Raw genomic sequence first — 18,385 nt, forward strand, 5'->3', positions numbered from 1 at the left:
GAGTAAGACAATATAAAGAGATAGTGGCCCTCTGTAAAATTATGTAGAACTGATAATTTATAAAATAAATTGCTGACTTTTTTCACAAGGGCAATGTATGAATGAAAAAGCAATACTTTAATGATAATCCATTCATTCTTAAGGTTCTTGCCTTTGAATATGTGCACTTTTACAAATTTAGCTAAATATTAACCTCTCCAGATACATACTAAAGATGAGAAAATGAAAATGTAAATGTAATGGATATAATATTTTGTTATTTTGGTACTGGTTTAAACTTTTGAATGTATTTAACACTAACTTATTAATATTTTGAACATAAATCCATAATCCTAGAATTTTACTATTCTGTTCAGCAAAGACATAGAGAAAAATGATGATGCAGAATATTCATTACTAAGCTGTATTTTAATATTATGCTCTTGGCTGTTATTAAAGGATAATAAAAGCAAAAATCTATGAAAACGTTCCTAAACTTCTGCAGAAATGTTGTGGACATTCTCATCTACAATCCCAAGAGAAAAATTTTCTTTAAAACTGTGTTTCAGCTACATAATGTTGTGACCAAAATACCTGACAAGAACAACTTATAAGAGGAAAAGTTTATTTTGGCCTCACAGTTTCAGAGGTTCAGTCTATGGTCACTTGACTCTATTGCTCTGGTCCTGAGTTAAGGCAGAACATCATAGGTGGCAGTATAGAAGTCTCTCACCTTGTGGCGCCCAGAAAGCTGGGGTAGGGCAGGGAAGGACCAAGATATAATCCCCAAGGGCACACCCCAGTGACCCACCTCCCCCCAACCATGTCCCACCTACCTACAGTTAGCACCCAGTTGGTTCACTCAAACTACATATTAAGCTATAGCTCTCACAGTCTAATCATTTCACCTGTAAATATTCCTGTTTTAACACAGGAGCTTTGGGGCACACCTCATATCCATGAATTTATTGGTATTACAACTTTGCTTTAAACAAATTAAAACCCATCTCTCTTTCTAATCATAAAGTCAGTTAACTCATTTTCTATAACAGCTTCCAGGAATCTTACAGCTAAATTTCAATCTCGACACAGAATTTATATAGACCTTTAAGTGTTTGCACATTATATTAAGTGCTCTTAAGTTTCCATCATACTTAATTTTCCATGGTGCTAATAATTTGTTTCTGCTTTAACATTACTATAATATAACTTGGTTATAGCTACACAAGTTGAACATGAAACATAATAAAATGAACATTGATTTTTTTCTTTTTTCTAAATTTTTGTCATATTCCTTAAATTCTTAAGGAAGTAAAAGGCTGGACATTTTTCAATATTTTAGTGAGTTAGGCAGTATTACCACTTACACTTAGGATATACTTAGATCAAATTCACCACTTGCTTATCAGACCTTTAACAGATCGGTGATTTTCATCCTAATCCTGGTATATAGGCTCAAAAAATCTGACTTCAATCTGAACTTTTCAGATAATTAGCCATTCCAAATAACTTGCTTCTGTCAAGCTTATCTTGCCTTCCTTAAAAACAGGTCTTCAAACATCCCACATTTTATAACATTTCTTTTTTAAATAATTTCCCTTCTCCTCCCTTTCCTCATGATCTACTTCTAGTCCATCTTTCTCTGTGAAGCATTTTCTTGCTAATTGTTCCTTTTCTGAATACTTATATGTTGCAATTGTAAAAATCAGTTCTTACTGATTTGTAAAAAGTCTTCCTATTGTCACATTAAAGTTTACAAAATCAACTTATTGGATGCAGAAATTTTTAAAACTGTAATAGAATGTATCACATGTAGGAAACATAAAACATCATTTTATAAAACTGATTCAGTTCTACACACACCAACACTTTAATTTGGTATAGCCTACATATCAATATAAAATACAATTTCTTCCTTCATATTGTAGAAAAAACTTCTAAACACAGCTTTATAATAATAGCTGTTGTTGTTGTTGTTGTTGTTATTGTCGTTATTATTATTATTATTTTATGTGGTGGTGCTGGGTATTAAATTCAGGGCCTTGTGCATACATACAAGGCAAGCATTCTACCAACTCTATATCCCCAGCCCCTAAATATTATTATATAATAAATATATATAAATAATTTGTAATGTTTCAATCAGGTTTGACATACCTCTTTCCTCAAGTATTTATCATTTCTTTATAGTGAAAACTTTAAAAACACCTTTTCTGTTTTTTTTAATGTAAGTACATTATTATTATCTATAGTTACCCTATTGCTTCTTATCCCTACCCAACTGTAACTTCCCCATAGATCAATCACATTATGTATTCATCAGTTGATGGGCATGTAGGTTGTTTACATTTCTTGGCAATTTTCAATAGTGCTGTAATAAATGTAGAAGTACAGATATCTCTTCAACATACTGATTTCATTTCCTTTGGATATAAACCTAGTGGAAGGATTGCTGAATCATATGGTAGCACTATTTTTAATTTTTTGAGGAACCTCCATGTTGTTTTCCACAATGACTGTAGAAATTTACATTTTCACGAAGAGTTTACATAACTTATGAATAACCTAAGGTGCTTTTGGCTATCTTAGGATGTACTTTGAAGTCTATAGATTACATGTGGCTTCTAGTTTCATGAAACATGCAGTTTATGTATTTTGTTGTTGTTATTGTTACTCTTCTTAGTCACCATTGTACAGTTTCCAACAGGAAACAGGACAAAAATGCTAAATTATAAAACCATATTCATACCAAAAACCTTTCCACAGCCCATGCATATAAAAGTCTAATAAATAAAGAGATGAAATGACATGTATTAGGCAATATTTGTGTTGTAAATATAAAATACTTCCTTTCAGCATGCATAAAAAATTCCAGTGACTTATTATTCTAATCTCATAGGCTTCATCTGCCTTTTCCCAACATCCTTCAAATATTGATAGGGTAGATAAGATGTATGAAACTTACTACTGAAAAGCCTGGCTCCTCAAACTAAAAATTATATTTGAGACACTATGAAGTACACTGTCCTTACTTATGAAAGTAAATCCACTGAGTAATCATTAATGGAAAACTAGCGGTCTCCAAGGCCTATTTTACTTTTTTGAGGCGAACATTAATTTTCTCCAAATGTTTACTGGTAAAGAATAAGAATTTTTAGTTCTCATTGCTAGGGATAAAACCCAAGGCATTATACATGCCAGTATGAGAATTTTAAAAAACTGAAAAATAGTCTACATGTTGCATGAGCTATGGTAGGGTTCTTTTATATTATGGATATAACACATCGAGAATAAAATCAAAGTTTAATTTGGCTTTCCCGACTGTATTAAATGGAGGCTAAATATTGAAATATCACCCTGCATCCCCTTTAGCACAACATGCTATAGTCTCTGTCAGACTTTCATTGTGATTAGACCATAATTGACAAATTCACTGTTATATCCCAGTGCTAGAACACTGGATTATAGAAAAAATTGTTGTTGAAATGTTGACATTACTGAGATAGTAGACTGTAATTTATGCTAGCTGGGATTATAATAAAAAGATGATAAATAGACAATCTATTTTAGATAACAACTCTGAAATTTACAAAAAAATATGATTTTGGGTAAATTACAATCTCCAAGTTTCCTAATAATGGGAACAATATTAATACTCAATAACTGAAACTGTAAAAAGATTTAATAAGAAAAGCAGATTGTTTTCATAAGAGTAATCACCCATTTTTTTAATTTCACAATTTACAATGTTCTATATTTTTTTTCTGTTCTAATTTCTGTTCTTTGAAAAAAACTTTAAAAAATTTTATTTGTTCTTTTTAGTTACACATGACAGTAGAATGGATTTTGACATATTATACATACATAGAGTATAACTTCCTGTTCTTGTGGATGTATATGATGTGGAGTTACACTGGTCATGTATTCATATGTGGACATAGGAAAGTTATGTCCAATTCATTCTACTGTCTTTCCTAATCCCTTCTGCCCTCCATCCCCTTCATTACCTTTTGTCTAATCCAGAGTACTTCTATTCTTCCCTATTCTACCCCTCTTATTGTGCACTAGTATCTGTATATCAGAGAGAACATTTGGCCTTTGTTTTTTGGGGGACTGGCTTATTTCACTTAAGATGATAGTCTCCAGTTCCATCCATTTACCTGCAAATACCATAATTTCATTCTTCTTTATGGTGGAGTAATATTCCATTGTGTATATACACCACAATTTCTTTACCCATTCATCTGTTGAAGCACACTTTGATTAGTTCCATAGTTTAGCTATTAAGAATTGAGCTGCTATAAACATTGTTGTGGCTGCAACCCTATAATATGCTGATTTTAAGTTGTTTTGGAATAAGCTCAGGAGTGGGATAACTGGGAATATTTCTGAGGAATATCCATGCTGCTTTCCACAGAAGTTGCACCAACTTGCAGTCTCACTACCAATGTATGACTGTGCCCTTTTCTCCACATCCTCACCAACATTTATTGTTACTGTGTTATTGATAACTGCCACTCTGGCTGGAGTGAAATGAAATCTCAGTGTAGTTTTAATTTGCATTTCTATAATTGCTAGAGATTTTGAACATTTTTTTCATATATTTGTTGATCGATTGTATTTCTTCTGTGAAGTATCTGTTCAGTTCCTTTGCCCATTTGATTAGGTTATTTGTTTCTTTAATGTTGAGCTTTTTGAGTGCTTTACATATCCTGGAGATTAATTCTCTACCTGAGGTAAAGGTGGCAAAGATTTTCTCCCATTCTGTAGGCTCTTTCTGCATGTTGAAAAAAGTTTTTAAATGAGAAGTATACTCTTATCTAATATACACCTACATAAATTTTTCTCACATGATCTCTACAACTTCAAATGGAGTTACCGTAGGATACAGATAGTTAGAAAGCTGACTTACCTAACATAGTGCTGCTAATGGTGGAGAAAACTGGGATTTAAAATGTGATTATCTTTGCTCAAATATGAGGCTTACAGTGAAATTTCCATATTTCTGATGAATTCCCTTACTGAGACTATCTTATAATTTTTTTGTGCTCTTCCACTCTCATTAGACCTAATTAATTGATATTAAAGTGTCAATTAAATAGAAATCCTAACAGTGGGCATTCTAGTTCAAAACATTTTTCCAAAATATGGGTTTATACAAATATAAATCTAATTTGACATGATATTTAATACTCTTATTATCAAGGGCTAAAAAATGATCACTCTCATCTCTTCAAATTTTAAACACACACTACTTTTTTTAAAATTCCACATAAATGGGGCTGGGGTTTAGCTCAGAGCACTTGCGTAGCATGGGTGAGGTACCAGGTTCAATACTTAATACCACATAAAAATAAATAAATAACATACAGATATTGTATCCATTTATATCTAAAAAATACATTTAAAATCCATATAAATGACAGCATAAAAGAATTAATTACAAAAGTATAGATAGCTAGATGCCTCAAAAAATAATATTACTTGAAAAAAATTTTCTCAGAAACTAAAAATGAAATTGACTACAACTTATTTGGCTACATTCAAAATAAATACTCCCTTGAAATTCACTCCCACTATTATGGGAGTAAATTTCAATATTTACACACTATTTAAGTAACATAGCTTGCCTCTTCCAATATTACTGTTTAATGTTTTTATGAGACTCACTACGTAAACTTATAAAATTTTATTCTAAGTTTCTATTCAAATGAAGTAAATTTCTTAGACTCCATAATAAGCAACTAACTTCTTAAGACAGCATATATTTAGTTATTAAATTAATCCAAAGCTGTACTTATCTCCCATCACTCTTCCTTCAATCACTGTTTCTGGCACAGTAGCCTCTGCAGTTCCTCATAACACCAAGGAACTCTTTCCCCAGGTACACATAGAGATGTTCCACCACATGGATGGTTCTACCAGTTGTTTACAGCTGATATCTCATCTAATAGCTTCTTATTCATACTACACTGTTAAAACATTTCATTATTATTCCTGCATATAACCACACATATAACTTCTTTATTTGATTCACATCTCTGCACAAAATACATTTGGCCTTCTTTGATCATAATGTTTAAAAACAGTAACTATCCCATACACACACACACACACACACACACACACACACACACACCACCACCACCACACTATACCTAACCTGGGCCCTCATTATATCTTTATATCTTTATCCTAGTTTATTTTCATAGCACTTTTGCATTCTGTCATAATACCGAACACTGCTCAGCACAGACTGAGTACTAGGTACTAGTAGGTACCTAGGTAAATATCTACTTCATGGGAAAACACTGGCTCATGTATGTTTCCCATTCTTCTTTCTTTACTGAACTTTTAAATTATTTTAAAATTTACCCAATCAATCTCAATGTATTAAGGAAATGGATAGTGACTTAAGAAAAAGGAAGTCTCTGATTTCATAATGCTTTATATTAAAAAGACTTCAGCATATCAAAAACTGTTATCATAAGTTTCTATAAAAATCATTAAATAGTAATATTGGAAGAGGCAAGCTATGTTACTTAAATATAAAGTAAAATAAGTAGTCTTTAAGTCATCTGAAACTAAAAATATGAATAAAGAACTTAATTTAAGATCAATTCTCTTCTCCTAACCATAAGAACTTAATCATAACTGTTTTTGCACATGTATGATTATAAATTCTGTTACCACAAACCTGTCTCCTGATAACAAGATAATATATTCACAAACATACAGATTACTTCCTCTCAAAAATATGCCTCTAATATTCTCACAATCAACACCAAATTCTGGTAAAAAGTCACAACTACTTGATTCAAGCTTCTAAGGAGTAAATTAATGGCTCTCTGCCTAACTGATCTTCATTTAATCATGAACTTTTTAAAATTTAATTTCCAATCAGATAGATTTTTTTCTTAAAAAAGCTAAATCTGAAAACTTTTGAATTTAACAAAGCTGTTATAGTGCATTTTACATGTTAAACTTAAACTAGATGTCCTTCTTTCACACATATTTGCCAAACCTTAAGTTTAACTCATATCTTAACTCTGTCCACACAATACTAGAGTTTAATGATTTTCCTTGTATAGACACTTATTAAAAATCCAGTGGGCATCTGGGGGTATATCTCAGTGAGACAGCACCTGCCTAGCATGGTAGAGAACCAGGGTTCAAAGGCCAGCACTGTTGATGTAGGGACAGGGGGACTTTTGACAGAGAGGAATTCAAAAGTTCAGCAACTGCTCAATGCATTCAATTTTTCAATAAATATTTATTGAATACCTACTCTGGTACAGCACTCTCTGGTTGGGGACTTGGCTGTAGTAATTGTTAAATATAATTCTGACTTTATGGAGCTTACATTTCACTTATGGGACGTAAACAATTAAAAAGATATCATTAAAAAGAAGACACATCATTAAATAATAGATAAACATAACCATGACACATAGAAATTTTAAAAGGGGAAAGAAGAGAATGTGCTATTTTATATGTGGCATTCTGCAAAGACCTGTCTGATAAATGATATTTCAGCAGAACCTGAACTAAGTAAAGAACAGACCATATGCATGTCCTTTATGTTTGTTAATCCCAGGATAATTATAATGGGTTTTCAATATGCCCTGCTTACAATATTTTCCATCTTCTATATCTTCACACAGGCTCTAGGAGGCAGTGTAGGAAAAATCAGTTCATGGAAGATGAGTAATGGATAGTGTGGGCACTCACTAGCATTATTACTGCGTTAAAGTTAGGTAAATTCTTTCACCTCTGATTGCTCTATTTCATGTACCTCTGAGTGAATACTCACAAGGACATAAATATAAGAGAGACTACTTTGGTCACTGTCAGTATTAGAATAATAAACTTGAATTTTCATGGGTAAGAGAAAAAATAAATGGGAAGAGAAATAAATAGGAAATTATATTCAAAGCAAAATAACATTTTTTATGTGTGCTAAAAATGAAGTCTAACGAGGTGAAAATTAGATATTTATAGCATATTATATGGTCATAGATATTAACTTCTTACACAAATTAAATCAAGAAAGGGATTTGGTTTTAAGAGTACAGATAACTTTTTCAAAGGAAGATATATGACAGATAATACTACCATAACAAAATCCATATCAATTTGTTCTTCGGTCATAATTGAAAATTATCTAACTTTCACAACCTCTGCATTGTGATTACTTTTTAAAAGAGTAATATGATTCTTTATAAATCAAATGTTTAACAATATTTATAATGAACTGAGATAATAATTTCCATATTTCAAATGCCAGTACTTTAAATCAACTTAATAGTCAGGTAGAAACTTTAAGTTTCTACCTCGTAAAACAATCGTATATAGCTCTTTAATCTTCTATAGCTTCCAGCATACATTTATTTTCATAGCTAGTGTTATAAAATGATGAGATAATCAACTTCACAGTGTTGGAGGTTGGAGAAAAAGACAATAATTGACAATGTAATAGTCCAGAAAATCTAATCCATTATCTGCGTTAATTTCACAGAAAATTTTATATACTAAGGGGTACTGTTTCACTTGAAATTATGTATTCATACCCATGCCCAGATTTGCATTGCTGTTTCTCTCTATTATAGCTCTGGTCCCTCAACTTGAGACTTTTCTAAACCTTTAGACAGTGAAAATATTTGGTTGGCTTGTGAAATAGGATATCCATATCTCTGAAAACCCAGTTCTACATGTTGTTAACTTTACATGGGTAAAAAGTATCTTCTTGCACCAAATTTGATTTACACTAGGACTTAATGAAATTGAGGTCATACTCCAAATGTACAATTAACACTATAAAACTCCCACCACTTAGGGAGGGAAGCAGTGGTGAAGATGTCAAAGATGACCCATCAGTTTATGATTTTTGAGAACTGGGATATTTTGTGGTACCACTTACTAAATGAAGAAGAACAACTTTTAGAGTTAAATATGTTAAACTGAGTTTGAGGTAAAAGTTAGGGAAATTCTTGAGTTTGGGGAAAGCTAATGCTGCATTAGAAATATAAATTTACTAGTTATTAATTTATAAATAATAAATGAAACCATGAGAATAGATTACTCTGACATAAAAAGATATGGGAATTCTGTGAAAAACAGTATTTATTCATAAACAAAAGAAATGCTAGCAAACTAGTTTCATTTTCTAGAAAAAAAAGTCACAACCTGTTCCAGATTAGAGAATTTTTATGGGGTTTTCTATAATTAAATGGAAAATATTAACAAAGAATGAAACAACTTTGCAATTTTAAAAAAGTTATACAAGAAGGTCAAGTCCTAGGCTGGGGTTGTGGCTCAGCAGTAGAGCGCTCACCTAGCATGTGTGAGGCCCTGGGTTTAATCCTCAGCACCACATAAAAAAAAAAATAAATAAAGATATTGTGTCCAACTACAGCTAAAAATAAATAAATAAAAATAAATATTAAAAAATAAGAATGTCAAGTCCTTAAACTATAGAATTAGAATGTTTAGCAACCAACTATCAAAATCTTCTATGAAAGAACTACTAAAGCTCAGCCCCTCAGTGAAGACTTAGCAATATAATAAAGTTTAAATATGGACATTGTTTTCTAGATTAACAACAGAAAATGTAACAATTATTTTTTCAAGTCCCTAAATCTGGGTTATGTAACAGAATTCTTAGGACTGGAATGTATTTCAAAATTAAAGCCATCCTTTAATCTATAAAAATCAATAAATATTATCCATCAAGTTTTGTAACTTTCCTATTTCTATGCTGTTCTTCATATCAGACAGTTGCCAAAAGAAAAAAAGTTACAGTCCCAACCTAATTTCTGAACACTGAAGGTGCTTAGAGGCTAAGTCAGCTCACAGTACACTTGTTCTGGTCCCCACAGGTTTTGTTTTAAAAATACAAACCTTGCTCACACCCATTTCTTACCTAACCAATCTCGTGTATATCACATGAAAGTAAGGAGTTCTTTGATAGATCTTAGAGATAAAAGTGACCTAAAGCAATCTCTCACCTACCTATCTGACTCTACACAGGGAAATTATGATTTGCTGAATTTGTAGCATAGCTTTTAAAAGTTCCAGTATCTTGGAAACCTCACATCTAAAGGTAAAATTCTAATTTACTCCTAACTGCTGAATATCACTCAAGTCTACATTGCTTAGTCTTTTATAACCTGAAGCTTTCAAAGTATAAAACTTAAAGAAAAGCCTCAAGTCCTTCAAGAAAAACTGCAAAACAAAGGGAGAGAAATTCAGATATTATATCCTGGCAAACATCTTATAAAATTAAGGAAATTCAGCTGAGAACAATGGTGAATGCCTGTAATCCCAGCGGCACAGAAGGCTGAGACAGGAGGATCCTGAGTTCAAAGCCAGTCTCACCCAAAAGCAAAAGCCAGGCACTAAGCAACTCAAAATAAGGCGGGAGATATGGGTTGAGTGCTCCAGAGTCCAATCCCTGATACCCATCACCCCCCCACCCCCCACCCCCCAAAATTTAAGGAAATCCTATACTTCAACTGTATTGGTATACTGGTAGTGGTATGCACAAAACTTTTTTGTTTCTGAGTTTCAGACACATGGTCTAAGAACTTTATTTACCAGGGAAAATGTTAACTCACCAAGCATTCTTTTAAAGCAAACATTATGTGTTTAAGCACACTTACCTTAGGAATAGGATTCAGCAGAACAACACCTGATTTCTTAGTGATGACTTGTTTTGTTGTGTAGTGATGATCTATTAGTTGAGGGATGTTTGTAAACCCAGTGCCCTCAAATCGATACAGATTCTGGAGAGAGAACAATAAGGTAAAACAAATATGAAGATATTGTTTTCAGAAAGACTACATTCATGAGAAATTCAGTTCCATTTAAGAACAACATTTAACACAACAACATGCATACACTTAACACTACTGGATTATCTACTTAAGCTAGTTAAGATGGTAAAAATTTTAAATGGATAACTAAAGCTCCAATATCAACCTTTTGACAGAAAACATTAATTTCAATACTGAGTAAACCCAATTCAAGTTTATTAAGAGTAAAAAGAAAGGGCTGGTGTTGTGGCTCAGTAGTAGAGCACTTGCCTAGCAAGTATGAGGCACTGAGTTTGAGTCTCAGCAATGCATATAAATAAATGAATAAAATAAAGGTCCATCAACAACTAATATATATATATATATATATATATATATATATATATAAAGAGTTAAAAAAAAAACTAACAGACCTGAAATGCATTTTGTCAAAATGATAACCAAAGGAAACAAAGCTTACAATACTTTCAAGTTAAGGAATAAAAAATATGTTAACATATATCTACAGGTAATTCCATTTGATAAAATTTTGGATTATTAAAAATCATATCAAAAGTTTCAAGACATGTAACTAATGCAATCATAAATATTTGAATCCTTATCATTTATTATCAACATAGTAATTAGTTGGCATTTCTATGCTATGTTATTTATTACCAAAAACACTCATTTATGCACTTTTTTTTTCTTTTTTGTACTGGGATTGAACTCAGGGATGCTCTGCCACTGAGTTACATCCCTAAACCTTTTTATTTTTTGTTTTGAAACTAGGTCTTGGGCTGGGGATGTGGCTCAAGTGGTAGCGCGCTCGTCTGGCATGTGTGCCAGCACCACATACAAACAAAGATGTTGTGTCTGCCAATAACTAAAAAATAAATATTTTAAAAATTCTCTCTCTCTCTCTCTCTCTCTCTCTCTAAAAAAAAAAAAAAAGGAACTAGGTCTTGCTAAGTTGCTGAGGCTGATTTTGAACTTGAGAACCTCCCACTTTAGCTTCTCTGCGTTGCTAGGATTATAGGTATGCACCACCTCATGCACTCTTAATGAAGAAATATAATGTACCAGTGACAGAACTTCACATACCAACATGCTCAAATTTTAGCATATTTTTATTTCAGATCACCGGGTAAGTAGCATTTTCCCAAAGCTTATTAAGACAATTTTGACCTGTGGGTAGGCCATTACATGGATGAACTCATAGCAGTAAATATAGCAACTAAAAATGTCATATTGGCCATATTTTTCAATTCAAGAAGCATTATGATACAATGTAATAAAATCTTCTGACTATTCACAAAAAAGTCCATGCGAACATATGTAGCAAATAAATGCAGATACAGACATGGGTGTGTACAATTTAAAGAAAACTTTAAGAAATAAAAACTTCCTATTTTATAGAATTAGAGAGCAGTATAGTGATCACTAGAAGCTAGGAAGGGGATGGGGAAGGGGAAGAGAAAGAAGCTGGATAACAAGTATCAAAATACATTATATAAAGAGAATAAATTATAATGCTCTACAGCATGTTAAGGTGACTATAGTTTACAAATATTAATATATGTTTTATAAAGAATGAGAAGAGTTTGAAGGCTCGCCTCCCCCCAAAAAACACAAATGTTTATGTAGATAGAAATGCAATTACCCTGATTTAACCATTACATGTGGTACACATACATTTAGTTATCATACTGTATAATTATGTTGTGTCAGGTAAAAAGGATAAAAAAAATGAGAACTTTTAGGCTGGCTGGGGATATAGCTCAATGATAAAGTGCTGTCAAAAGAAAAGGAAAAAAAAACAAGACAGAGATAAGAACATTGAAAACTATCTAAATTTGATACTATTTGCAGTACTGCAACTGTTTTTCCACTTAAAGGTTAAAAACTCAAAGCTCTTTTTCCATGGTATAAAGATTTAACTCATCAGAATTTAATTTATATAAAACTTAAACGTACATACATATCTGTTTTATCAGTTGAGGAACAAAAACACATTAAGGAGATGGGGGGAAAAGTTTACTATTTAACTATATATATTTAAACTCAAGGCAGTTTGTGTTATAGTCAATTCAGAGTAGTTGTTAATAAATTGCCTAAAGAACTTTTGTACAAAGTAGCCAGGCCAGCTTTGATATATCAGCTCTGATGCTTAAGAATATTTCACATGGAAGATATTCATACATTTTACATTGAGCAAGAACTTTCAGTGTCTCAAATTACTCACTGGTGAAACAGATGATCTCTGGATCTTCTGAGATGACAAAGCTATTCTAAATATGGATATATAGGGGGGAAAAAACTTTCAAGTCATATTCAAATATAAATTACATTTTCTCAAAAAAAATTCTTATCAGTGAATAACTGGATTACCCTGGAAGGCATTCTTATATGAAATTTAGAAACAAAGATATGCATCAGGTCATAGAAGTATAATACGCAATGAAACAATAATAACCACCACACCAATATTTAAACCCAAATATACCATTTCTCCCCTTCCACCCTTAGGCAACTCAACACAGCAGTCAGGGCTTTGCTCAACATTTTCATTTCCCTCAGAATAAAAGCCAAAGTCTTAGCAAAACAAAAATGAATAAAATTAAAAGCCAATTCTTTATTTACCGTGTCCTATCAGAGCCTATATAATTCCTCCCTATTGTCTTTCTTACCTCTTCTATTTCCCCTCTTTATAAACCTCCCTCCAGTCACTTTCACTTCCATTTTGTTTTGCAACTACCACATTTACACCTTCCTCGGGCTCTCTCCTCTGCTGCTTGAATTAATTCCTCTGACAGCCAGGTGGGTAATAGATCCCTTACTGTTTTCTAGTCTTTAAATCAAATGTAACCTTTTCAGTGAGGTTTACTCTGGCCACCCTACAAGGTATTCAATACCTGCTTTCCCATCCCCACTTAATTTCCCATCTCCTTTTCCTAATTATCACTTATTACCATCATGATATACATCTCATTTAACTCTACCATCATATATATTTTACTTATTTGTCTGTTTGTTGTCTCTATCCCCCTCTAGAATGTGGACTCATCAGGTGATGAATTTATTCACATATTTTGTTCAGGATAGTATCCCCATGGTTCAGAATAGTGCATGGCACATACTGTTTGTATTAATAAACTTATGTGGATAAATAAAATGTACTGGCTGTAAAGTTAAAGAGACAAATAAGAAAACATAGAAAAGGATACTGGGAAGTTCACACACTTATACACTCACACTCAAGACATCAAAGTACAGTGTTGGATGAAAGGTAAATAATAAGATAAAGTTCATATAGAATGAAATTTCAAATCAGCCTCTGCTCTCATGTCTGATATAAAATTCTAATGTAGCTCTATAATTAGAAAACTACTGAATAAAATAGTGGAGATTTTAATTTCCTTTTCTTAATTTACGAACATATCTAATTTTAAATTTAATTTTTTAAAGCAATCACGCTGATGTCAGTAAAGTTCTGAAAATCTTAACAGTGCAAAACTGATTAATGCAATTTCTTAAAGTTGAAGATACAGTAATGGGTCTAAAAAATGCTAAGACTGTGTGTTTATAAAGTTTACCTAAGTACCTAAAAGATCAAGAATAAAACATTCATTAAAATTGTTAAGGACTGAGGCTAGAGTTGTGGCTCAGTGGTACAGTACTTGCCTAGCACATATGAAGCACTAGCTTTGAGTCTCAGCACTACAAAAAAGTAAATAGATAGACTTAAGCACTAGAACGGAGAACCTGCAACTAATAGAAGAAAAAGTAGGCCCAAATCTTCACCATGTTTGCTTAGGATCTTACTTCCTTAACAAGACCCCTAAAGTACAAGAGGTAAAATCAAGAATTAATAAATGGATGGATTCAAACTAAAAAACTTCTTCTCAGGAAATGAAAAAAATGATGTGAAGAGAAAGCCTACAGAATATGAGAAAGTATTTACCACATGTACCTCAGATTAGAGCATTAATCTCCAAGATATATAAAGAACTCAAAAAACTTAACACCAAAAAAAAATCAAATAACCCAATTAATAAATGGACTAAGGAACTAAACAGATACTTCACAGAAGAAGAAATATAATCAATCAACAAATATATGAAAAAATGCTCAATATCTCTAGCAATTAGAAAAATGCAAATCAAAACTACTCTAAGATTTCATTTCACCCCAGTCAGAATGGCAGATATCAAGAATAACAAGTAACAATAAATGTTGGTTGTAGGGAAAAAGGTATAATCATATATTGATATATTGCTGGTGGGATTACAAACTGGTGCAACCATTGTGGAAAGTTGGATGGAAATTCCTCAGAAGCCATCCTACTCCTTGATTTATACCCCAAGGACTTAAAATCAGCATATTACAGTGATGCAGCCAAATGAATGTTTATAGCAGCTCAATTCACAATAGCTAAAATATGGAACCAACCTAGGTATCCTTCAAGAGATGAATGGATAAAGAAAATGTGGTATATATACATATGAATATTACTCAGCCTTAAAAAAGAATGAAATTATGGCATTTGCTGGTAAATGGATGGAGCTGGAGAATACCATGCTAAGCAAAAGAAGCCAATTCCAAAAATCAAGCACCAAATTTTCTCTCTGATGTGCAGATGCTAACTCACAATAATAGTGGGGGAGCTAGGGAAGAAAAGAGATACTTTATATTGGGTAGAGGAGAGTGAAGGGAGGGGCATTTGAAGGTAGGAAAGATAGTAGGATGAATTAGACATATAGGAGTAGGAAGGATAGTAGAATGAATCAGACATGATTACCCTATATACATATATGGCTACACGACCAGTGCAATTCTATATCATGTATAACTAATAAAATGAGAAATTACACTCCATTTATGTATAATGTATCATAGTACATTCTACTGTCATGCATAACTAATTAAAACTAATTTTAAAAAAGAATAAATGAATAAAATATATTTTGTCTATCTAAAACTAAAATAATATTTAAAAAATCGTTAAGGATTTGTTTCTTTATACACTAAGAATTCCAAATGTCATATTTTATCTCAACAGATCTCTGAAAATCTCTTCTAACTCAGTTGAACTGAGGTTGGACTTACATACAGATGGACTTGTTTTTTTTTTTTTATTTTTTCTACAGTGATTTATTAATATGATAGAAAGAATCCAGACTTTTTTTTTCTTTTGAGATAGAGTCTCTCTATGTCGCCCAAGTTAATCACAAATTCTTTCATCAACGTATTGTAGTTTTCATTATATACATCTTTTACCTCTAGGTTAAATCTGTCCCTAGGTTGTTCTTGGGTTTTGTGCTTTGTTTTATTTTGTTGTAGCTATTTTATTTTATTCTATTTTATTTTATTTTATGTTTACTATTTTTCTCAGAGTAACAAGAATGAGTTTATTGAAGGGATAGGGAAAGGGGGATAGTCTCAAGGGAGAGAAAGGTTCTTCTCAGGGAAACTGTGCCTCTTTTTTACTTCAGTTTTATTGGGGATCCCACAGAAGTTTTCAGAGTCTTATCTGGGTTAACCTCTTGACTTTTGACTGACAGCAGGATGACATCAGATTTTCAAGTCCCCGTTGCCAAGACCACTCTGGAGCACCTTGACCAAAGCTGACCAGTACTAATTGGATTCTTAAAAAAAAAAAAAAAAAAACTAGTTCTTTTAAGATATTTTGTAACTATTTTAGCCTGCTTTTTAATTTTTATTTATTTTTTTTATATTCTAGTAGAGTCTTTAGGGTCTTCTATACAAGATCATGTAATCTGCAAATAGGGACAATCTGATTTTACCCTTTCCAATTTGGATGTCCTTTCTTTCTTTCTCTTGCCTAACTGTTCTCGCTAGGACTTCCAATACTATATTGAATAAAACAGTAGTGAAAATGGGTACCCCTGTCTTGTTCCAGATCTTAAAGGAATAGCTTTCAATTTTTCCCAATTCAGTATGACACTAGTTGTGGGTTTGTCACATATGGCCTTCATTCTGTTGAGGTACATTCTTTCCATTTCTAATCTTTTGAGAGATTTTATCACAAAGGAATGTTGAATTTGATTAAATGCTTTTTATACATCTATTGAAATGATCACATGGAGGTTTCTTTTAAATTTGATTCTGTTAGTGTCTTAGGTGTATCACATTAATTGTTTTGTGTATGTTGAACTATTCTTGAATTCCAGAGATGAACCCCATTTGATGGTGAATGATTTTCTTTTAATATATTGTTGAATTCAGGATTCAATATTCAGTATTTTGTTAAGGATTTTCACATTTTAATGTTTATCAGGGATACTGGCCTATTGTTTTCTTTCTATTGTGTGCTCTTCTCAGGTATCATCAGGGTAATGATGACAAAAAAGAATGAGTTTCAAAGAATTCCTTACTTTTCAATTTTTTAAATAGTCGGAGAAAAGTTGCCAAAATTTAAATGTTTGGCAGAATTCTGTAGTGAAGCTATCAGGCTTTTCCTGCACAGAAAAAAAGAAAAAAGTAATAAAATAATCATTTTGTTTAAATGACTCGACCTCATTCCTCATTATTTCATTTGTTCACATTTTCTGTCTTCACAATCAGTTTTGGTAGTTTGTACGTATCCAGGAATGTATCCATTTCTTCTACAGTTTCCAATTTGTTGTTGTATAGTCATTTACAATAGTTTCTAATAATCCTTTGTATTTCTGTGCTATCAATGGTAATGTTTCTATTTTTATCTCTGATTGTATTTATTCAATTCCTCTCTTAGTAGTTTAATTAAATGTCAATTTGGCTTATCTTTTCAAAAAAGCAACTGTTCATTTCCTTTCAGTTATTTCTCCTCTGAATTGTATTATTTTTCCTTTTACTGTATTTCACCACATAATCACTACCATTTTCTAATTGTCACATTCTGTTTTTTAGTCCAAAAATTGGTTCATAATCTTTCATCATGTAATTGTCATGTGGTATAATTGTTTACCAGGTCACTTAAAAGGTAACTGAGCAGCAATGTATTCATGATTGTCATTTGGAAGGGCATCTGTCTTCTCCCACACTGTGAGCCAGGAGCCTGGAATTCTCAACATTTGTGTATTGTATCTTTCCCCAAACCAACTTGTGTGGTTTGTTTAGAACACCCAGGTAAGAGGCCCTTAGGAATGGCATATTATATAATGAAACTAATGACAGAGACACAGAATTCTCTGGCACAAGATTAAACATTATGAGGCCATATTTTGCAACACTACAGTAATTCTTCTCAAGTGTCATATTTTGACTACAATAACAAATCAATAACAACTATTGCATTAACTACTTTTTCAGACCAGAAAAATGCCCATTACCTATCACAAAGAAATGATGTACATTGATTTGAACTACTCAATTTTAAGGTATATTCATGAGTATTCTGTGTATCCTTGTCAAGCACCAAAGACAGTTTACTAATAAATAATTTTTAAGTAATACCAGCACAATTTAAAAAAAAATAAGTTTCACATAATGTTTACACTGCAATGTTTTGGGGAAAAAAATTGGCTGAAATCTGTAACAATTATCCAGTGAAATATAGTGCTAATTTTGTTCTTTTTTTGTTTCTTTAAGATGTATTATCAAATTTTCAC

The 18,385-nt window shown here is 32.1% G+C and overlaps 1 protein-coding gene across 4 annotated transcripts in view; it reads right to left on the reverse strand.

Annotated features, from left to right (window-relative positions):
• The window catches only part of FER (FER tyrosine kinase), a 418,420-nt gene that overhangs the window by 227,221 nt on the left and 172,814 nt on the right, over positions 1 to 18,385 (reverse strand). For all 4 annotated transcript variants that reach the window (XR_014023300.1, XM_081304219.1, XM_081304218.1 and 1 more), the window contains one exon: positions 10,641 to 10,763. Coding sequence is in view for 3 of the 4 variants with exons in the window: in XM_081304219.1 (XP_081160345.1) it covers positions 10,641 to 10,763 (123 nt within the window). In the remaining variant the exon portion in view is untranslated. The remainder of the gene's footprint in view (positions 1 to 10,640; positions 10,764 to 18,385) is intronic.

The sequence above is a fragment of the Spermophilus citellus genome (genome assembly GCF_964194105.1).
Source record: "Spermophilus citellus genome assembly, chromosome: 1".
NCBI lineage: Eukaryota > Metazoa > Chordata > Mammalia > Rodentia > Sciuridae > Spermophilus > Spermophilus citellus.